The sequence below is a fragment of the Haliotis rubra genome, unplaced genomic scaffold (assembly GCF_003918875.1).
Source record: "Haliotis rubra isolate DU_JTF1 unplaced genomic scaffold, ASM391887v1 Scf1311, whole genome shotgun sequence".
Taxonomy (NCBI): domain Eukaryota; kingdom Metazoa; phylum Mollusca; class Gastropoda; order Lepetellida; family Haliotidae; genus Haliotis; species Haliotis rubra.
Window position 1 is genome coordinate 59,506 of NW_025765239.1, and position 24,533 is coordinate 84,038.

At 39.9% G+C, this 24,533-nt stretch overlaps 1 protein-coding gene across 1 annotated transcript in view; it reads right to left on the reverse strand.

Annotated features, from left to right (window-relative positions):
- LOC124267463 overlaps window positions 1-24,533 on the reverse strand; it is a 145,682-nt gene that overhangs the window by 24,016 nt on the left and 97,133 nt on the right. The window contains exons 9-11 of the mRNA XM_046702383.1: window positions 24,153-24,238; window positions 23,833-23,893; window positions 23,456-23,653 (exon numbers count right to left, since the gene is read on the reverse strand). Of these exons, the coding sequence (XP_046558339.1) occupies window positions 23,456-23,653; window positions 23,833-23,893; window positions 24,153-24,238 (345 nt within the window). The remainder of the gene's footprint in view (window positions 1-23,455; window positions 23,654-23,832; window positions 23,894-24,152; window positions 24,239-24,533) is intronic.

Sequence of the window (24,533 nt, forward strand, 5' to 3'; positions counted from 1 at the left end):
ACCTTTTAATAGGTACTCATGAGTATATCGTGTGTGGCCAATACGACATCGTCGTATGATGACCTCTTCAAATCTGGACTGACAACCCAAGTAGGTGTAACCAATATAGGGTTTATTTCATGTAATTTATTTATACCTACTTGGGTGTCCCACTTCTTCTGCATCAGATCACGGATGTAGGTTCTAATGCTTGCTTTATAATCAGAGTAAGGAATAAGAAGTGGTGTCACAGATTTGTTGAGTGCTGCCTTTGCAGCAAGATCGGCCATGGTATTCCCAGAAATACCAACGTGACTGGGTAACCAACAGAGGACGATGTCGCATTGGCCAGTTGCAAGATCATTATATAATTCTATAATTTCTATTAAAAGTGGATGTTTACAAGAAATATTTTTAATCGCCTGAAGGCAAGACAGAGAGTCAGAAAAGATTATGTATTGTTTATATTTAGGGTGTCTATTTATATATTTAAGAGCTGTTAGGATTGCGTTTGCTTCAGCTGTGAAAATGGAACTGTCATTGGGTAATCTGGAAGATATTGTTTTGGACCCAATGACAGTGGCACAAGCAACCGCGCCACCATCCTTGGACCCATCTGTAAATACGGATTTATATGTATTATATTTACTTTTAATTGATTATATTCTTGTTTATATTGTAAGTCATTAGTTTCTGATTTTTTAAATTTAGTGAGTGTTAGGTCGACTTGTGGCCTAACCAATTGCCAAGGAGGAGAAGAAAGAAGACGGGAAGGAGATATATTCTCCAACTCAATGCCAGCAGCAGAAATATATTGTTGGATTCTTATCCCAAGAGGTGGGACAAGTGAAGGTTTTTTATTATACAAATCCTCATAAAGAGGATTAAAACGCAAGTGTGAGCAGGATTGATTCATTAGAATATAACTTTGTGATATATTGTAGGGACAATTTGATACGGCGAAGTTTTAAAGATGGCTCATCGGCCTCAACGTAGAGACTGTCAATGGGAGAGGTTCTGAAAGACCCAAGACAAAGTCTTAGACCCTGGTGATGGATAGAATCAAGTAGTTTGAGGTTGCTTTTACAGGCCCCACCATATACGATAGAGCCGTAATCAAGCTTCGAGCGGACAAGTGATCTGTAAAGGTGTAGGAGTGTAGCTTGATCCCCTCCCCACCTTGAATTAGACACGACTTTCAATAAATCGAGTGCTTTCAGGCATTTAGTTTTCAGGGATTTGATATGCGGAAGAAAAGTTAAATGGGAGTCGAAAATGAGACCTAAGAACTTGGCCTCTTTTACAACCTTGATGGGAGTGCCACTTAAAAACAGTTCTGGGTCTTTATGTGGTTTATATTTACGGCAGAAATGTATGCAATTAGTTTTTGATTTAGAAAATTTAAAGCCGTTTTCAAGACACCATTTATTTATTTTGTTTAAACACAACTGTAGTTGCCGTTCAATGGTATGCATATTCTTACCACGACAAGAAATGTTAAAATCATCCACAAAAAGTGATCCATCAATTGAATCGTTTAAAACCTTGGATAAACTGTTGATCTTAATGCTAAATAAAGTGACAGACAAAATACTGCCTCGTGGGACACCCTGATCCTGATTGTAATGGTCAGACAGGGTTGAACCCACTCGGACTTGAAATTGCCTGTCTTTCAAAAACCGTGATATAAAAAGAGGTAAACGACCCCTTAAACCAAAATCATGTAAATCCTTTAAAATGCCATGCTTCCAGGTGGTATCGTACGCTTTCTCGAGATCAAAGAATAGCGATACTGCATGTTGTTTATTGACTATTGCATTTTTTACAAAGGATTCTAATCGTACCAAATGATCAAGGGTACTACGATTTTTCCTGAAGCCACATTGAATATTTGTTATGAGATTATTGGTTTCAAGATACCATGTTAATCGATTATTTATTATTCGTTCCATGGTTTTGCAGACGCAACTCGTTAAAGAGATTGGTCTGTAATTAGACGGATCAGTATGATCCCGGCCAGGCTTTGGTATAGGGACTACAATGGCATTACGCCACGAAGGTGGGAAATTCCCTGAAGTCCATATTGTGTCAAAAATATTTAGAAGAGTTTCCAAACATGATTCCGGTAAATGCTTCAAGAGCTGATAGTGTATATTATCAGCTCCTGTTGCTGTATCATGAGCTTGCTCAAGGGCAGTACGTAACTCATGCATTGAAAATAATTCATTGTAGTCTTCTCCATTGTCTGATGTAAAATTTATTCTTTTCTTCTCCTGTTGTTTCTGATGTTTTTGAAACTCAGGGACATAATTGGAGGAAGACGAATGTTTGGCGAGAGTTTCACCAAGCTTATTTGCAATGTCAGTCTGATCAGTTAACAAAGTATCACCATCCTTCAGATGATGTACAGTAGATTTGGAACCTTTACCTTTTATCCTTTGTATCATGTTCCACACCTTTGAAATTGGTGTCCGTGAGTTAATCTTGGAAACATAATGTCGCCAAGACTGACGCTTATTCTGTTTAAAAGCACGTCGAGCCTTGGCACTAGTGATTTTAACATTATTTAAATTATGAACTGTAGGATGTCGGCGAAAGTATTTCTCTGCCTTCTTCCTACACTTCCTGGCCTGTTTGCAATCATCAGTAAACCATGGTTTGCGAATGTGTGGTGTCGCAGAGGACTTAGGAATAGTTTCATCAGCTATTCGATTCAGTCTATCCGAGAACAACTGAATAGGATCTAGAGCATTGACAAAAAAGGTCAGATTTCAGTTCGTCAGTACAAAGTGTCTGATATAATGACCAGTTAGCCTTTGTAAAATTTCGCCTTGTTGCAGGAGGATAATCAGTTGGATTTACAGCTGAAAGTATTGTGGGAAAATGGTCACTTCCACACAGGTCATCATGAACTGACCATTCGAATTCGTTATAAATATTTGGGTCTGTGAGTGATAGATCTAGTGCAGAATATGTTCCTGTACCAGGGTGTAAATACGTGGCTGATCCATCATTAAATATGCACAGGTCATTATTAGAAATGAAGTCTTCGAGGATTTTCCCTTTAATGTTAGTATCAGTACTTCCCCACAAAGGGTTATGACCATTAAGATCACCCATGATAATACAGGGTTTGGGAAGCTGGTCGAATAGATCCTGAAGATCAGACTGCTGAAGAGCTGAAGATGGAGAAATGTACAATGAACAAAGAGTGAAGGTTATTTGTAACGAAAGACGGACAGCAACAGCCTGAAGAGGACTTTTAAGGGGGACAGAGCTATGAATCACACCCTGCCTCACCAAAATAGAAGCGCCTCCGGTGGCTTTATCACCTGGAGGTGAAAACGAATGGAATGAATTGTACTGACGAAATTCAAAGTTGTCTGTATTTTTCAGGTATGTCTCCTGTAAACTAAACACAGATGGCTTAAAATCCTGCGATAATAATTGTAAATCCTGAAAATTGTTCCTAAGACCCCTGCAATTCCATTGGATTAAGTTCATAAAAAATGCTTATGGTGGTTTGACTGGAGATCGAGAATGCAAGGAGTCATCACTCCTACACGTTGTGTGTGAAGAAGCAATCTCCATGTCAAGTGGTTCAAACGAATTTTGAACCAGCACAGGAGGGCTCAAAGAAGGAGAATCTTCCAAATGCTGAAGTGCTCTGTTCTTTTTCCTTAACTTTTTGTTTTCTTTTCTTGAAAGTTGGGTAACACTCTGTGTTGCCTGAGTTGAATTTATATTATCTGGTTGCGTTTCGTCAGTCTGGGAGGCTGATGAACGTTGACAATCGTTTGATGTTAGATCTGTGTCATTCACGGTTATTTGATCATCAGTCACCCAAGATATAACGGTTTGGCATGCAGTTGAAACTGGTTGAGGTTTATAGACAGGTGTCGGAGAAGGAGAAGAAACTATGGCTGAGTATGTTGGTCCTGTAGAAGATTTAGACTCTGCATTTACTACTTTCTTTGCTTCAAAGTATGATATGTTGTTAGTACATTTGATTTTGAGAACTTTGGCCTCATATACAAACTTTGGGCAAGATTTGGAAGATGCCAGATGATTACCACCACAGTTAGCGCATTGTATGGTATCACTGCAGTCATTACTCTCGTGACTTCCACTGCAGCGAGAGCATACAGATTTGCCTGTGCAAGACCTTGCACCATGTCCAAATTTTTGGCACTTATAACACCGGAGTGGATTTGGTACATATACCTCCACTCCGATGTTACAGTATCCAGCCTTAATGGATTTCGGAAGCTGTGTCATACCAAACGTGAATAGGTATGTATTTGTTTTTACAATGTTTGAGTCTTGTTTCCTGGTAAAACGCTTCACAGTAGTAACACCTTGGTCCTTTAACTCTGCCACAATCTCGTCTTCATCCATGTCGGATAAACAACGGGACCTGTCTCTCACAATACCTCTGCAAGTGTTCAATGTCTTATGCACTGAGACAACAACCTGTTTATTCACAAACTGCTGTAATCCCAGCAGATTGACAGATTGCTGCCTCCGAACACATTCTACCAAAAGTGAACCATTTCGGAGGCGGGTGACATTCTTTACCTCTCCGCAGACACCTTGGATGCCCTTGGAGACGGCAAAAGGATTGATATTTAACGGACTCCCATCATCAGTTGCAATAACCACAAATCTTGGCCAGGATTCAGTCAATAAAGGGGATACCTCCTCATCAGATGAAGAAGAAAGATGTCTCCGTTTATTTGTTTTAGACGAACCAGAATGCGTGTTTTGAGCCATAGTAAAATAATAAGGTTCGGCAACCCTGCCCCCCACCCGCCATCGAGTGTCAACATGGACGATGTTGCAGTGGAAACCAGACTGCAACACCAGGGTTACAGGGAGGCTATACTCCAGAAACACAGACATGAATAGCTAAGAAATCTAAAAGAATAAATGTCAGGCTGGTTCGGCCCATGACAGTAATCTCAAGAAACTCAGAATTCAGAGATCCATATCACCAGATTGGCCCATGAGCCACCGCCTTCTGGCACAGGACTCTAGGCAATGTAATTTCAGCAAACATTTGAATATTCAAAGTCAAAATGGTCTGAATTGTTCAAAACAGCAAATATTGAAAGCAGTTTCCATGCACAGGGCATGACGTGACCAGCCGATTGATTGAACCGGGCCAGTTCAACCACCCGTCTAGGTGAAGTAAGGGCCAAAGTGGTGTGTTGGGCAAAGGAACACTGTTCCTGGAACCAGTGCCCTCAACCACCAGGATCCCGTCCTCCACCGACACAGGGGCGCAACCCACGGCGAACAGGTTGGTGGACCAAATATGCCCCCGGGTCCACAACGGGGGGTTGAAGGGCGCTTGGCGTGACCCAGCACCCACCACGAGGAGGTGGCCCTTCATGGGTGCCACCTACGGAGGAGATAGTAAGTAATAAGTCCTACGTAGGAGATACTATGACCTATGTAGGAGATACTGTGAACTACGTAGGAGATTGTATGTCCAACGTAGGAGATAATATGTCCTACGTACTATTTCCTACGTAGGATATGCTATATCCTACGTAATACTTAGTATCTCCTGCGTAGGACATGTTATCTCCTACGTAGGACTTACCATCTTCAACGTAGGACTTCAGACTAATGTATATTAACATATGTCGATCATCTCCTACAGGAGGTATTAAGTACTACGTAGGAAATACTAAGTCCTACGGAGGTGATACTAAGTACTACGGAGGAGATAGTAAGTCCTACGTAGGAAATACTAATTACTACGTCGGAGATATTAAGTACTAAGTCCTACGAAGGAGATACTAAGACCTTCGTAGGAGATACTAAGTCCTACGTAGGGGATACTAAGTCCTACGTCGGAGATAGTAAGTACTATGTCCTACGAGGGAGATACTAAGACCTACGTAGGAGATACTAAGTCCTTCGTAGGAGATACTAAGTCCTACGTAGGGGATACTAAGTCCTACGTAGGAGATAATGAGACTATAAATAATTTCACCGTGGCCCTACTACGCTTCCGTACAGGGATGATAATCATGTATTAGCCTGAACTGAATAGAACATTTCACCAAAACGCATCCCTCCTCCGAGCATGCGCACCAAACCTGCGACCCGACAATTTCTCCATTAAGTGGAGAGTGGATGGTTGTGTCTATGTGCGTGCGTAAGTTAAGTTAGGGCTCAGCTTAAGTAGAAACTTATATATCTGCTTTCAAAAAGCATAATGTCCATTGTCCTGAATTGTGAATTCGTGATCTGTTCGCATATCTCCACTCCCGAGAGGGCACGCAAATCCCGAAACATTCAAAATAAATTTAAAACTTACCAGGATTTTTATCGAAGAATTTTTGTGATTTTTAAACATGGCTAAATTTGACTACAATCACCAGCGGCTGAGGAGATGATGTAAATGCAGCTAGGGTCCATATAGGTAGCAAAGGTACTGTAAGTCCCCATGGTCCCAAGCATGGGGATCTACGTTCAGTCTTTACTCTTCATAATGTTTTCATCTTTATTGTATAAATTGCTTTCGTCATGATATGGCTGAGTAATTGCTGATGTGACGTTTAATATGAACTCACTTACTCACTCATAATCTCCATGTAAACTTAATTTCTTCTATTTTCCCTTATATCTTGATGGATGTGGTACCACTTTCTTTTTGCAGAAAAAAGTAAATCCTATAATTTTGTCGATTTGGATAGAATTATGTTCTCGTTTGTGATGACGATCCAAATGTTAAGAATAAGATGTGAACTAAACTGAATCATATCACTTATGCTCTGAATTACTTAGGGGGCATCTGACATCTACGAGTCTATTTGATTATATTAAATTGCCAGAATTCGTTGGCCCATGTGCTAACCTGGAGATGTTGACCTCTGAATCATGTATGTCTCCAATTTATTGTCAAGGGCCGAACCAGTCTCGCATTAGCATGCTGGCCAAATGCTGCTATTCATGCCATATTCTCTTGAGTATAACACTATTTCCCTTGTGTTAGCATATCGGAGATCCGGTGCAAATTAACAGCGTCTTTGTTGACACTCCATGGAGGGTGGGGAGCAGGAGTGCCGGCTCATAGTCTTTTCGTTAATTCATTATGACACTACAGACATCTGCATCATCTGGAAATGTTCAAAGAAAAAGATGCCTATACATCTAACTCCTTTCACTCTTTCGAAGGCTGTTTCTGGCACTTGTGGGAATAAAGATATTAAGAAAATCACACATCTACGTAGTGGTTCACTTCTGATAGAATATGTACACGGAGGCAATCTGTTATCAATTAAAACACTTTTGCAATATTGAGGTTTCTGTGTCTGTGCATAACCAAAACAAGAGAGAGAGGGAAACAATAAATAGGAAACAAACACCTGCCGTCCCTTTAGCTTCAGAGGTTCCACTTGATAACCCATATGGGCCTCTAAACATTGAGGTTGCCCTGTCCTTAGGAAAAAAGACAGAGAAGCTCATCCACCTCACTTTCACGAGAATGATCGCCATTTGAGCCACAATGACTCAGTGATCCAATATCATGCAGTGGGATTGCATAAAACAGACATAATTTCAAAGAAATACAATTATTGATACAGACTTGCAACTCTCGGCATTCTGTCTCCAAGATACAGATTACTTTAATCGAAGACAGTGCAGTACTTAGCACACCTTTTCTCCTCCAGGAGATAAAGCAACTGGAGGTGCTTCAATTTTGGCACACCAGAACATCATACATAACCCGATGTCTCGAAATACGGATCTTCAGGCTCCTCTTGTACGTCTGACAGCACATTTTGTTGACACTGTGAAGTTTGTATATTCCTCTCTCATCTAATATTCAACAGTCAGATCTTCAACATCTGTATAATCGGCTTCCCAAACCATGTATCATCATTCGTGATCTGAACGGACACAACCCTTTTGGGGGAAGTGCCCATTCTGATAATAATGGTAAAATCCTTTTAAAAATCATTCTAGACAATAATCTATGTACACCTAACAATGGCTCAATTTCCTATTCACATCCAGACACTGGAACATATTCTACCCTATATCTGGTACTCACCGATTCCACCTTATATAATGAATTTGAATATATGTTGGATGATGACCTGTTCAGGTATGATGACCTTTATAGGTATCGTTTTCAAACAATTCCAAATTCCTCTGCAACTCTTCATATTCGTAAACCATTGTTTAACAGTGACTTAAGCAGGCCAGAAAGTGTATAGAGAAAGCATAAACATTTTCGCCCACAACCTACAGTCCATAATTTAGATTGTTATGAGAGTGTGTTTTTTGGTAATTTGCAATGTCACATTAGTTAAGTGATAGTTATTATGGGTGACAATGTTTAAAGTGTGAGTGTGAGTTTTGGCTCGCATCTCGCATCATATATGTTCAATGGCAATAGTATTTGTAGCGGTACGCCTTTTTGTTAGTGCCTCAGAGTTGCCTCCCTTCGCTGGCTTGTTTATCTTGTTGACTTCGTCATGCTGTGGAGTTTTCCACAGAATTTTATAACGTAACTGGGGAATAATGGTGGAACCGAGGTTTGCTAGAATGCTCGAGAACTGTGTACGAGCTACATAAAGGCTGGTTGTTGAGTTGTGCGAGACGAAACTCATCGCTTAACTTGATTTAAACACATCTGTCGGCCATCGTCGAGTTGACTATTCAACTGCTGTCATTGTAAACATCCTTCATTCTGTTCTCACTGTGAATGTCACTGTGACACTGGTGAGTTAATGTCTTATATGTGTGACCCAATATTTTTTATTTGTGACTCAATTCTATTGTACTAGAACTCATTCATTCTGCACCAAAAGATCAGGAGGTACCAAACGAAGGGCACCCATAACAATGGGGAGTCTGACGGCAGTGTACTTGGGATGAAAGCGAGACATTGCAAAGGCGAGGTCCGCATATTTATAATGCTTTTTCTGAATGTTGCCAATCACGTTGCTGTCAAAAGGGACAGAAAATATAAATTCACTGGCTTTATCAAAAAGGACACGATCAATTTTGTAATAATAATTAGTAGTACTAGTAGTAGTATTTTATTATTACTAGAATATGTACTTTACTAAGAATGTGTTGTCACAAACATATCACATAAGTCATCTTTTATTCCACCTCTATGAATAAGAATCAAACTTTTCCTTTCTGCTGCTGGCATCGATACAGAAAATATATTTCCTTCCCGACTGCTTGATTATCCTATTTGGCAACACTTGTCACATTCATTTACAGTACAAACAAGAATTTAATCGATTCCAGAGAAAATATAATACATGCAAATCCGTATTTACAGATTAATCCGAGGATGGTGGGGCAGTTGCTTGTGTCACTGGATCCAAAACAATACCCTCCAGATTACAGCTTAATATTCACAACAGACGCAAACGCAATACTAACAGCGCTTAAGTATGTTAATATACATCCAAAATATGAACAATATAGCTTCTTTTCGGACTCTCTCTCTTGCCTTCTGTGACTCCACTTCTAATCCCTTACTCCGGTTGTTAAGCTGTAATTATATTTGACATCCGAGATCTAATGCAGAAGAGATTTGACACCCAAATAGGTATCATTAAACTACATGCAATTAAACCAACTACTGGTTACACCTACATGTGTACATGGGTTGTCAGACCAGATTTGAAGATGTCATTATGGAATGATGTTACATTGGCTACATATGATGTACTCATGAGTATTTAGCATCCCTTGTGATGACAGAATCACGGTCAACAATTCCCTGCTTGACTGTATTCATTTTTCAATCATAAGGGATAAATACTTCAGTGTACAAACAATGAAGGGTATTTTTAGTGGAACATCGACAGAGAAATTGTCGTTAACGGCGACAAATTTGGCTGTAACGGCGACAATAATTTTGGCTAAAACGGCCAAAACCGACCAAAATGGGCAACTCAGCATCGAAATTGGCGTTATCGACAATGGAGAACCGTGCTGTTATCTCATGAAAGCCGATATTGTGTTTCGACAGTCGATGGCAGAGTGAGAAATGTTTTCCAATCAGTGTATTGTTGAAAGAGACTGAGTGGAGGTGTCCAAGCATCATAGTGTGAGGTGCAATCGGTCTGAACCAGTTAGTTAATACCGTGGTGTTCCAGAATCTTGGTCCAGGATGAGGAAATGACATGACAGCTGCTCGCTATATTGATAAAGTCATAAGACCCCAGGTTGTACCACATTTTCGACGTTACAGAAATCACATCTTCCAGCACGACAAGGGTCGTGCCCACGCTGCCAGAGCAACACTGGACTTCCTAAGATAGCATGGCATCCAAACCCTACAAAATCTTGCACTCAGTCCGAATTCAAGTCCAGTAGAACATCTTTTGGACGAGATTCACAAACGACTGAATGGCTTCCAACCAAGGCCGACAACTACGGCTATACTCGATCAGGCATTTCGAAGAGTATGGACCCAAGTGCGTGTGACCTTCATCGACCGGCTAATTCATTCCATGTACAGACGATGAAACGATTTCATCGATGCCCATAGAGGTCACACACGATACTGACTTTGGGGTATTTTAATGGTACCATTTATAATGATTTTGTGTGTGTGAACTCTAAATGTGTTTCCCAAAAATGTGTTTACCATAATTGTCAAGTTTGAACTCAGTCCTCCATATTGATTGTTAATTAGAGTGAATTAAAGTGTGTTCTTTAAGAAACCCCTATTAGTGCGACATTTCCTCTGTGGTTCAGTATATATACAGCTAAACGTTAATTAAGCACCACCAAATTCAAAAGTAAATATTATCAATTAGTGTCAAGTAAGGATAATGAAATTTCACAGTATGCTATATGCCTGTATTGCCCGTGCATCACACGTATCGCAGACATAAACTGCGCAATACAGAAGATGCACCTGCTCGATACACATGCACGGGGTCTGTCGACTGAAAACACAGTATTGTTGTTTGATACTTGGTGGCTGAAATTTGAACGTTGAAGCAACAGATCTTATTGTACTGTTCCAATACAACATGCCGAGACGTAGGCTATCCGAGAACCTACGATGGAGAATCATTGGCATGAATGAAACCGGTTTATCATGCAGTCAAATTGGTATCAGTTTGAATCTCAATCACACCATTGTTAGCCGACTGGTACGAAAGCACGTGCAAACTGGAGACGTCAAAGACCGACCCAGACCTGGACGTCCAATAAAAACTAGTGCTCGTGACGACAGGGCCTTAATTCGCTTAGCCAGACGCAATCCAATGACCCATGCTGAAGACCTCCGTAGACAATGGCGAGTGGGCGTCAGACTGTCCACGAATACCGTCCGAAAGAGGTTAAGAGCTGCAGGATTGCGTGCACGTAGACCAGTCAGACGTCCATTTCTCACTGACAGACACATGCAAGAAAGCCTGGCGTGGTGCATGTTGAGGCAAAACCACAATCTCCGATACTGGCGCAGAGTCCACTGGTCGGACGAAAGTCGTTACCTTTTGCACGTCACTGACGGCCGCAGCCGTGTCTGGCGCCGCCTCAATGAAGCTTATAACCCGGAAATGATTGAACCAACGGTCCCCTTTGGCGGTGGCTCAGTGATGGTGTGGGGTTGTGTGTCCTACGACTGCAAGCTGGACCTAATCACAGTACCGGGAACGTTAAACGGACAACGTTATCAACGTGACATCTTGGATGTTGCCGTAATACCCCATTTTGACAATCACACACTTGCCAGTCGTCCCCTGTTCATGGATGATAACGCCAGGCCTCATCGTGCCAGAGCAGTAGTCGATCATTTGAGGAACAATGCTATTGACACTATTCCATGGCCAGCCAAAAGCCCGGATCTTAATCCCATAGAGCATTTATTGGATTATCTTGGGCGCCAAGTGAGGGCCATAGATCCTCCTGTGCAGAATATGGATGAACTGCAACAGGCTCTTCACGAGGAGTGGCAGAGAATCCCGATGCTTAGAATCAGACGTCTCATTTCAAGCATGAGAAGGCGTCTTGAAAATGTGATTCGTGTTAGAGGTGGATACTCCAGATACTGACTAAACAGTTTCTAGAGATAAATATGCTTGTTGTCATCATGGCTAAGTTGAACGTTTGACATTGCAGATGCCAGTATGGACTTGACAGTGATACTTTTCAGGCCTAATGAAATGGTCGTTTTGACGCTTATTCGCATAACTCCAATAAATTGGTATCAAAGATAATCATAGGCTTTGTTTTCTGTGTAGTGATAGTGCAGGACATCCCTTCAGCACAATCAATCCTCTTTACATTGAGTCAGACGGGAAATTGCACTTTTCATGATTTGAATGTTGAACTTTTTTTGAAAAAGTGGGTGATGCTTAATTAACGTTTAGATGTATATAATGTACTAAGTAGGTTCACTGGTCTATTAATGAGATTGTAAACACAATAGCAAATCAACACTTCTTCATTTCAGATTTATTTCAGTTATAGTCACTGACATGCATTGTCTTTTAGTATACACAAAATTAATATGCAATATATACACGTCCTATTTTTGCACTTCACTCGACTGGACCATGGATCTGTGCGCATGTTGTCAGGAGAGACATCACACTGAGATCGCCACCTCGGTACTCGTTCCTGGCTGCAAAGATACGCTTCTGGCTCTGTGTAGCTTTCATCCCCAGGCGAGAAGTCAGAACACCGTAATGCACTAGTCTGGTCTGAAGCTTCACCATGTCTGCTTCTGTCTTCAAAACTTCGGCCCTTCAGTCTCCCCGGTTCCATAGGAAGTATGTGGGTTTCCGGACCTCGAGCAAAGGAATTCTGTGTGACAGTCGCACGGCACGTCTGTGTCTTGTTACGAACACTGCAGCGCCAATACACCTTCTCTCCTCTGTTTTTCTGTGAGAACAAAGACAACAGTTAACATCTCGTTAAGAACAGGATTTCGCTAATTAGCATGAATCACAAACCATTAGTGCCGACGGATAGTAGTACTCATTTCTAAGCGGATTAGCTTAACTGATACTAATCACACTTTAATCACTTACCGAATGAACATAACTATAGACTTTAAATCTACAAGCTTTGGCCTCGATTTCTGAGAAACAGTCTCGACTGACGTGTACGTCTGTTCTGTGATGTCCAGTGGGGTGTGGTCTGCCGCACTTAAGTTGAGATTAGCGTCAAGGATGGACCGGAAATAAATTCATCTATCAATTAGGATTCTATTTAATCGCCGAGTTGAAATATTGTTTGAAAATAGATATTAATAAAAAAAAGATAAAGTAAAATAACTCACTCTTCTTCTGTGTCGTTGTCTTCACCATTTCGTAATGGTTCTGGCTCTGTCAGGTCGGCAACATCGTGACTTCTTGTCTCTGTGGGGACACTACCGGTTAAACTGATCTCAAACTGGCCCACGACGACATCTACGCTGGCCTGTCCGCACTTGTTGCAGGTGAAGGTAGATTCTTCACAAATACCGGTTACACATGCTCAATGAGTCCAATCTTCGCATATGTCACAACTGATAGTATATTGATTGTTTCCAACTGTCCTTCTTCAAACAACACACTTAGGTCTGGTCATGGTAAAATGTGCCTAACAACGTCTTGCCATATTCTTAAATATTCTGTTGTGACACTGAGCACTGACCTCGTGTCATCTTATTGCTTTTCTAATGACATAAATTATAGAGTGCAACCGTAACCTCTCTGTATGCTGGATCGACTACAACAAAAGCATACCACTCTGTTCCTTATGAATGGATTCTGAAGTCTCTTCATTTTATTGACTTTCCTCAGCAGCTAATTGACGTACTCAAGTCATTAATGAGTTTCTGGTGTACTCACAAAGGCAGGTGCAGGCTTCGGAATCTATTCCAAAGAGAAGGGGAATATTCCAGGGGGATTCCTTCAGTCCTTTGCTTTTTTGCTTGTCAAGACAAGACAAGACAAGACAATAGTCTTTTGTTTGTCTTTAAATCCTTTCTGCTCAATAAAAGAGGAGGATACCCACCCCGGACCTCCTCAGCACAGATCCCTAACACTGCTAACTCATTTCCTTTACATGGAGATACCAATTTGTAAGAACAAGTTCTCCCTGTCGAGTCCTTTTCTAATGATATTGGCATGACATTTGGATTCAACAAATGTAATACCCTTCATTTGAAACAGTGAAACATTAAAACATTTAATCAATGATGGGTCGGTCAAGTTTCAAAGAGATGTATTGAGCATCTTGTGGAAGATCATGCCTACACCTATCTTGGAATGCCCGGGTTCAGGACCAACTTCGGGCATACTTATTTACTTCGGGCATACTTATTTGTCAAATGATCCTCTGGTGATGCATGTCAAGACCCATGATGAAATTAAGGAATTGTACAGCTATTTTAAGCGTGCCAAGGTTGTTGAGCAGAATCTCAAATTTCAGGTTGATTTTGTTGATGACAAAGTACTTCTGGACGGTACAGCAACGGAGTCGGTCATTTGTGGAGAAACTTTCTGAGAAACCACTGCATCATATATATATATATATATATATATATATGACTCCTTCGCCTGCATGAAGTCGGCTTGTCTTAAATATGAAACGAAGGGTTTCCTTTTTGCTGCACAGGACCAGGCACTTCCAACTCGTAATTGCCAAAATGTGATTCTTAAAGAAAACATTTACATGAAATGTCGATTGTGTAAGGAATTCAGAGAAACTGTCAAACAGTGTCCTTCCTTGGCACAAACAGCATATCGTAAAAGACATGATGGCATTGCTCGTTGTTTCTACTATTGTCTTCACCATGCCTGTGGCTTTGACTACGAGTGAGTGAGAAGTGAGTTAATATTTAACGTCACATGGGCAATATTGCAGCCATATCGTGACGAAAACAAGCCATACAATAAAAAGTAGAAACATTTTGAAGATTAAAACCTGTCGACGATGGACAGTAAAAAGACTAGAGAATCACAGTTATAAATATAAAACCAGCGCAAAGTTAAAATATTCCAATTAAAGAAGACAATACAATATAAAATACGGGCTATAGATCGCCAACAACCGAAGGTAGATCACCATTCTAAGGCCCATGGGGACTTACATTACTTTTGCTACCTGCATGGACCCTAGCTGGATTTACACCATCCCTTCAGCCATTGGCGTTGATGCTGAGATTTAGCCATACATTAAAAACACAAAAATACTACGATTAAAAACCTGGTACACTTAAAATGACTTGAAATGTTTTGGGACTTACCTACCCTCGCAGGACAATAATTTTACGCTACTTCAACCCCCTTTGTGGGTACAACCACTAACAATCTCAGTTACTAATTCAAAACTACCAATGATAAAATATAAATCTTTTTACAAATCACAAACAAATCTAATTCTTTTAAAAATGCAATAATTAAATGAGAACTGACATTATTAAAAAGATCCTGCATAGTATTTACTTTGATATAGTTATCCCTTGTGATGGAATATTCAATGCAGTCAAGTAGGACATGCTGGACTGTGATTCGTTCATCACATGGGATGCAAAACGGAGGATCCTCGCCTTTCAATAAATATTCATGAGTATATCTAGTATGGCCAATGCGACATCGCCGCATAATGACCTCTACAAATCTGGACTGACAACCCAAGTAGGTGTAACCAATGTAGGGTTTTATTGCATGTAATTTATTGATACCTAGTTGGGTGTCCCGCTTCTTCTGCATCAGATCACGGATGTAGGTTCTAATGCTAGCTTTATAATCAGAATATGGGATAAGAACTGGTGTCACAGACGTGTTGAGTGCTGCCTTGGCAGCAAGATCAGCCAAGATATTCCCAGAAATGCCAACGTGGCTGGGTAACCAACAAAAGACGATGTCGCATTGGCCAGTAGCAAGTTCATTGTACAATTCAATAATTTCTAATAAAAGTGGATGTTTACAAGAAAGATTTTTAATAGCCTGAAGACAAGAAAGAGAATCTGAAAAGATGTTAGTATTGCGTTTGCTTCTGCTGTGAAAATTTGACTGTCATTGGGTAATCTGAAACATATTGTTTTGGACCCAATGACAGTGGGACAAGCAAACGTGCCACTATCCTTGGACCCATCTCTAAATAAGGATTTATATGTATTATATTTACTTTTTAATTGATTATATTCTTGTTTATATTCTTGTTTATATTGTAATTCATTTGTTTCCGATTTTTCAAATGTTGTAAGTGTTAAGTCAACTTCTGGTCTAACTAACTGCCAAGGAGGAGAAGAAAGAAGACGTGAAGGAGCTATATTTTCCTGCTTAATGCTGGCAGCAGCAATAAATGGCTTAATTCTGAGCCCAAGAGGCGGGACAAGAGAAGGTTTTTCTTATACAAATCCTCATAAAGAGGATTAAAGACACAGTGAAATGCAGGATTAGACTCGTTAGAATATAATTTTGTAATATATTGTAAAGATAATTTTATACGGCGTTGGTTAAGAGAAGGTTCATCTGCCTCGACGTAAAGATTGTCAACAGGAGAAGTTCTGAAGGACCCAAGACAAAGTCTCAGACCTTGATGGTCGACTGAAACTTAGAATTTTAGTTTCCTCTTACGGGCTCCACCATATACGATGGAGCCATAATCAAGCTTCGAGCGGACAAGTGATCTGTAAAGGTGTAGGAGCGTAGCTTGATCCCCTCCCCACCTTGAATTAGACACGACTTTCAATTAATCGTTTGCCTTCAGACATTTAGTTTTTAGAGATTTGATATGCGGAAGAAAAGTTAAATGGGAGTCGAAAATGAGACCTAAGAACTTTGTTTCGGTATGGGGACTACAATGGCATTACGCCATGAAGGAGGAAATTCTCCAGACGTCCATATTTGGTCAAATATATCTAAAAGTGTCATCCAACATGGTTCAGGTAAGTGCTTCAGTAGCTGGTAATGTATATTGTCATCACCTGCTGCAGTGTCATGAGCTTGCTCAAGAGCAGTATGTAGCTCATGTAATGAAAACACTTCATTATAATCTTCACCGTTATGTGATTCGAAATTAAGTTTTGTCTTTTCCTGGTGCTTCTGATATCTCTGAAACTCAGGGACATAATTTGCCGATGATGAATTTTGGCAAGAGTGTCGCCAATTTTATCTGCAATTTTAGATTTGTCAGTTATTAAATTATCGCCATCTTTCAGATGTTGAACAGCAGATTTTGAACCTTTGCCTTTAATTCTTTGAACCATGTTCCATACTCTGGACATTGGCGTACGTGAATTAATTTTGGAGACATAGTTTTTCCAAGATTGTTGTTTGTTTTGTTTAAAGGTACGACGCGCCTTTGCATTGAGTATTTTAAATATATTTAAGGTGTGGACAGTTGGATGATGGCGGAAATAACGCTCTGCCTTTTTCCTCGCTTTTCTGGCTTGTCTACAATCTGTATTAAACCATGGCTTTCGTACATGTGGAGTCGTAGAGGATTTTGGTTTACACTCATCAGCTATTTCATTTAAAACGTCAGCAAAAGTTTGAATGGGATCAGTTATATCACTGAAACATTCAGGTCGCAGTTTCGATTTACATATAGTTTGATATAAGGACCGGTTTGCCTTCGAAAAGTTTCATCTTGTATACGATGGAGAATCAGATGGAGTTATTTATTTTTGAAAGGATAGTTTGGAAGTGGTCACTTCCACAAAGGTCATTATGAACAGACCAATCAAATTCATTCAGGAGGTTAGAATCTGCAAGAGACAAATCTAGAGAAGAATAAGTGCCAGTTGCAGGAAGCAGATAGGTGCTTGAATCATCATTGAATATGCACAGGTCATTATTGGAAATGAAATCTTCCAGTATTTTGCCTTTAGTATTAGAGTTATTACTGCCCCAGAGTGGGTTGTGACCATTTAGGTCACCCATAATAACACAGGGCTTCGGAAGTTGATCATAGAGTGATTGAAGATCGGTCTGCTGAAGTGCCGATGAAGGCGGAGCATATAGAGAGCACAATGTAAATGCTACACCCAGAGTAAGTCGCACTGCAACAGCTTGGAGATTAGTGTTAAGAGTAACAGGGCTATGAATAACATCCTGTCGTATAAGGATAGTAGATCCTCCAGTGGCCCTGTCGCCCGGAGGAGAAAAACAATGATAGGCTGTAAACTGACGTAAGTCAAAACTGTCTGTCTGTTTCAGATACATCTCCTGCAGACAAAACGCTGATGGTCTTAAATCTTGGACCATTAGCAGTATTTCATTAAAATTAGATTTAGTCCTCTACAGTTCCACTGTACGATATAAGTAGAATAACCCATCTTTTAGGTGGATTGATAGGGGATCTACCCCTCACTGTCTTCGAGGGCGACAAGCTATGTGCCCGTGGATGGATGTTTTCTGACACATCCATATCCTCAAGTGAACCATATCGATTAAACAACTGAATTCGATTTTCTGAACCTTTGGAAAGTCTTCCACTTTTCAATATGTCTTTTCTCTGTTTGACATTTTGTTCCCCAATTCTGTCGGAATTTGTTTCAGATCTAGTTTCAGTATTGCATGCGGATGACGATGGATTCTGATTGTTTGGTCGTGTCGGTGCTTTAGGGAGTATCTGGCTGTTTAAACATGATTCTGGAGTCTGAGTAGAACGTTCGGGTGTGACAATTTGAGGCTTTGTAGTTTAAGTCTGTTTGGCAGTTTACTGACAATGTGGATACTGGGCAAGTATGTACTTTTGAAGTGATTTCAGAGGATGTCCTGATGACAGATGCATATATCTCATTGGGCACTGCAGATTCAACCATTTTTTTGGGCATCAGCAAAGCTAATGTTTTGTGTGAATTTAATTATGTTAATTTCCATTTGTTTTTCCACACTTTATAGTCCTTTGAAAAGGAAGAATGGTTATCCGAACAGTTAGTACACTTTTTTAATGCCACTGTCACAGTCCTCGGTTACATGAGATGTCTCACTACAATGAACGCACGTGATTGGTTTTGTGCAAGTGTTTGCACCATGACCATATTTCTGACATCTATAACACCTTAACGGATTCGGAATATAGATGTCAACTGCAATATTACAATATCCTGCCTTGATTGACCATGGGGGATTCGGAGAGGAGAATGAAATAAGATAGGTGTTTGTTTGAATGATCTCATTGTTTTTCCAGGTGGTGAACCTTTTGACATATGTAACGCCTTGATCTTTCATTTCAGACACAATGTCTAGTTCTGTCATATCAGTCAAAAGGCGTTCCCTGTCTCTGACGATGCCTTTGTGCTAGTATCAAGGGTTCTGTGATCAGAAACTCAAACAGGGATGCCCACAAGAGTCAATGGACATGAGGTTTGACGCTTGTTGCCTTCTGTAACATTCAATTAGTAGTGCACCTGAACTTAAGCGTTTAATATTTTTGACATCTCCTGCAATGCCATGTATGCCCTTTGATATTGCAAATGGATTCAATTTCAGAGGCGTTTTATCAGGAGTCTCCAACACCAAGAATCGTGGCCAGTTATCAATAGATTTTGAAGGTTGTTCATCATCACTGTCTAGTGGACGTTTTTTTTTTTTGAGGGGGTTTGGTATACCATGGTTGTTTTTATAATGGTTCATCATCCCAGCTCTCCACCCACCACGGAGTATCACGAAGACAATGCTATAAGCCAGTGGATTTCCAACTAGCAGCACCAAGGATACTGGGATGATATACTCAAGCAGAAGTATCAATTCAAGATCAATAAATCCACCAGATTGACCCATGAGCCATCGCCTTCTGGGCATTAAGACTCCAGGTAAGTATACTTTGATCTATGTAAAATCAATTAATATTGCAGGTCTACAAGCTATTTGAACAAGACCCCATGGCAAACACTTGAAAGAATCAAATTTGTGCAAAAACAAGTTGAATGCACAGGGCTCAGCATGACCAGCCGATTGGTTGAACAGGGCCCATTCAACCACCCGTCTAGGTGAAGTCAGGGGCGAAATGGTGTGTTGGGCAAACGAACACTGTTCCTGGAACCAGTGCCCTCAACCACCAGACTCCCTTCCTCCACCGACACAGGGGCGCAACCCACGGCAAACGGGTTGGTGGACTAAATATACCCCCGGGTCCACAACGGGGGTCGAAGAGTGCTTAGCGTTACCCAGCACCCACCACGAGGAGGTGGCTCTTCACGGATGCCTTTTGACTACGAGGTCCATACATGGTACGATCCTGTCCAGGGCGTCGTGGAAAGTGACAGCTTTAAACTTCTTTGGAATAGACCCATATACAGACTCCGAAGGATTCCAGCCAACAATTTCAACGAGAAGGGGTTTTTTATTACCGCCGAATCCTGGGTATCAAAACCTACATTAAAAAACATCGACTGACATACCCGATATTAAAATCAGTCGTCTATCTGCACTGGTTCAGAAATAAATATTTCACTCGTAGATAAATCGCTGGCACGACTACGAATCAATGTCTGAAAACACTGATTACATTTCAAATGACTATATATTGTCGACAGGATTAGAACTATAAGCTATTTTTCGCAATGTTATTGAAAAAAACAATTCTCGGACACATGCTTCGGCAACCTGTCCACATCAAAGTTGTCAGAGAGCAAAGTAACGATGTTTCGAGGCAATAATTAAACAAGATGAATAAACTGAAGAAATATATTCAATAACAGTACTCATAAAAGTTGTCAAACGTACATTATAACTTACCATTTCCATCTTTATTGTGCGATCGTGTAATGTAATTCAAGTGACATCTCGGCTTTCGTCGCCTCGAACTTGGCGCTCGGACACGATGTTTAATGCTAAAATATATACATGAAGCATTTTTTTCACAGGTCCTAACCTAGCACGATACGTCCACTGAGGTCCAAAATATACGTATAGGTAGTGATCTTGTGAGTAACACGTTCAGAATATCATGATTTTTCACAAAGCTTTCGTCTGAATCTAAAAGTTTTCGTTAACGAGGACGGGTTCCATTGCTGTAGTATGATTGGCTGCCTTAGGTCACGTGTTAGGTTTTGACCAATCACGATCCTCGTAGCAGACTGTTGCAGAAAAGCGTTATTAGAAACCAATCTTTATCCAATAAAATCGCTTGCTACAACTGGGAAAATACCTTTGGCAAGGGTACAGTGATATTGTTGATGTTCAGAGCTTTCGAACGATACCCGCCATCAAACGAATCGCCTTATATGTTGTTCATACGAAGCTTCGAAAACAGAGGTATTTCGCACTGTTGTATCACGTTACTGAGCGGAAAGCCACTGGTATCGGGAAATAGGCGACCATACACATTATTGGAGAAATCTCTTTGTAATAGTTTTCCGATTACGTAAACATGAAAATATATAAAAATAACGTAAGGGGATAATTATGACGTTACAAATGGAAAAAAATCGCCGCATTGTTTGCTCCCTTCGTGGTTTATCTGGACATTATAGTGAGTGAGTGAGTCAATATTTAACGTCACATCGGAAATATTTCAGCCATATAGTGACGAGAAATTCTGGACATTATAAATGTGTAAGCTTGCATTTTTATTAAATATTAACTTATTTACGTTGTACAGACTCGTGCCAGTTATATTCGGACACGTGACATATTTTCCATAGACTCACATGTTATTTCAGTGTAGCATCAATAATTTTCAGTGAGTTTAGGGTGGATCTTACTAAAATTTGAAAGGCAAATATGAAATCATTTCTGCTTTGCGCACATAATTTCAATTCAATTTTCCGACCACTATTTAACTAATGACATCACATTTATCAACTTACGTATGGCTCCACAATGCACAATTCCATAGGCCGCCTTGTTAAAGGTGTTCACGGCACTGTACATATGTTGATTAAATTGTTGCCATTCGATAAATAGAGGTTATGGAAAATTAAACAGAAATTATGTGATTGTAGGTAAGATGATTCCTCACAAATGTGCGAAATTTGACTTGGATCTTACGAAAATTATATTCATGAAAAATTTTATGCTACACTAAATTAACATGTAAGTCTATGGAAATTACCTCAAGTGTCCGAATATAACTGGCACAGGTCTGTAGTTGTATGATTTGAATAATATGATCATATCCGTCTGTCATGACTGAAGTAAACTATGCCAAAACATATTGTGTGTTTGTTTGTTATGATACCACACCTGCCAATGCTGCTTGACAAAGTCAAATTAATTTTTTGGTTTATTAAAGATTGAAATTTGAGGACTACCCAAATTGCGTGAGGACTAGTAGTTTGGTGAGAGCAGAAGAGCACAAACTGCACTCATTGTTGAGAGTGAGGGAGGCCCTCAGTTGCCAGAGTCCCCATTGAAATCACTTACTGCGCAGGTGAATATGATCAGCAGAAAGGGTTAAGGGCCACCTCCGTTTTCAATGCTGAAGTATTTAATAGTTAAGTTTATATTTAATATGACCCATGTGATACTTGGTAGATATTGAGGTGGTCTTCAAACTTTTCTGTTGAGTATGGATATTTCATATAGAGTAAGAAAATACTTGACCCATTGAAAATACTCCAACTATTTCATTATTTTGTTTAATATGTTCAAATTTAGTAATTGATTTCTGCATTTTGTAAACAAATAAGCAACAAGTCAAAGACAACTGGGCAGTATTAAAGTCAGTAGTGAATATGTCCCTTGTTTGTACTTTCATTTTATTAAATATAGAGGATATTTCATGTTTCCAGTGCAATATCAGTTACCTCTCATCTCATAATGGAGAAAGGCTGTTATTTGCAGAGATATAACACTGGAAACATAACAAATCCTATATATTCGATGCTTCAAAGATGGTAAAGAGGCATGTGCAGACTGTTCATACCATTGTTGCACTGTCACCAAGCAATGACTATTAAATGATGTCAGGATGATTGTAATAGTGAGGTAACCGCATTCTACAAATTACCTCAACATCTTTTTGATATAATTACAGAGTTAAGAAAACTCAGTCATTTACTCTTATGATTCACAATAATTACTGTTCTCTTTCAATATTTTTTTCGACCACCGACCCTAGGTTTTTTGGAAAAAACATCCATAAACCAATTAATAAAAAAACCGGCCTTACAAAGTAAATGTCTGCTAAAACCAGTCGCTTCAGATGTCAAGGGGATGTTTCAATATGTGGGCTTAGGCATGAGGTGAAAAAGAACTATTTCATGGTGACTAATTGCAATGTTCCTGTTAAAGACATGTATTAAGTATGCTATGAGTCACAGATCACCGAGTTAGTTTTAAGTAATTTCTTAGCAGTAGAGAAACCACAATAGACGCTGATTAGAAAATGTTCCGGTGAACGTCAAAACAATTCTACAGATTCCAACTGCTGGATAGTGTTACGTTATGACAAAACATCTAGATATAGAAGCACATCCTCACCGCTTCATACCTTGTATTGTCAGCTTCCACTGACTGTGGAATTGGCTTGTTAAAAGGAAACTTAAGATGCCCATGTAAGTATGTGACCCCAATAAACCAACCTTGTAAGCACCCCACTGTCGTCTGACTTGCAGCACGTCCCCGTCATCTCCACAAGCCGTAAAGCCGATGTGCCAGGTGAGGGACTCACAGTGACTGATTTCAAACACGGTCCTTCCTGCCCGAACTACCACGCCACATGTACAGAAGGGACCATGTCGCCTTCGTTCCCTGCCACAATCTTCAGTTTGTATCTGTACCTGAATCACAAACCATAATCAAGGTAAGGAAGCAATGGGTGCACACACGTACACTTCATTATTTAGACGTTACACATAAGCGACACGTTACTTCCATGAGCGACACAGACATGCAAATGAAGATTATACATAGTTACTTTACATATTAGTTAAACCGAATATTTCACGAGTAGCAGTACCTCAATGTTGTTGAAGTCTGTGTATAATGTGTAAACATCTGCATGATCCAGGTAAAATCGCCTGCAAAATCAAACACACACTTGACGGAAACATTCTTCACCGTATAAATTCAGCAGTTTCCTGTGAACGCAAGTGTCATTAGTGAAGCCTTAGAGATATTTTTACCCTGCGAAACATGCAGTAGAAATATTACATTTGACAACGACTCAACGAGCATTTGTTTTGTTTCAGTTTTAAAGAAATTCTGGTAATGTGGGCGAAAGATATGTTTGGTACGTTATATCTGTTTAAAGATTACATACTGGGTTTCAATACTTACGTGCCGTCAAACGTTCTAATACGTGGGTCGTTTGCTGACGAACATGATTTACTTTGGAACAGAGTTGTATTTTTAACCAGTTGGATCTGTAGCAAGAGATCATTGTTGCAAGAAAATAATATCATATTCATGTAAAATAACAGGTTGTCTACCAGTACATTCAACATTTCGAAACGAAATAGTAATACTGCATCACAATAGATGTTTGTCAGCTTCAACATTCAGATGTCCTCAAAACCATAACATTAACACTAGCTATAACAGGTGTAACAGGTACTTATTGTAAGCGTGAAAAGATGGTAGCGAAAACACTAAATTGTTAAACAGGTCGGGGGCAAATTACAAAAATGCATTTTCCGGAAAGCATTACTATTACTACCG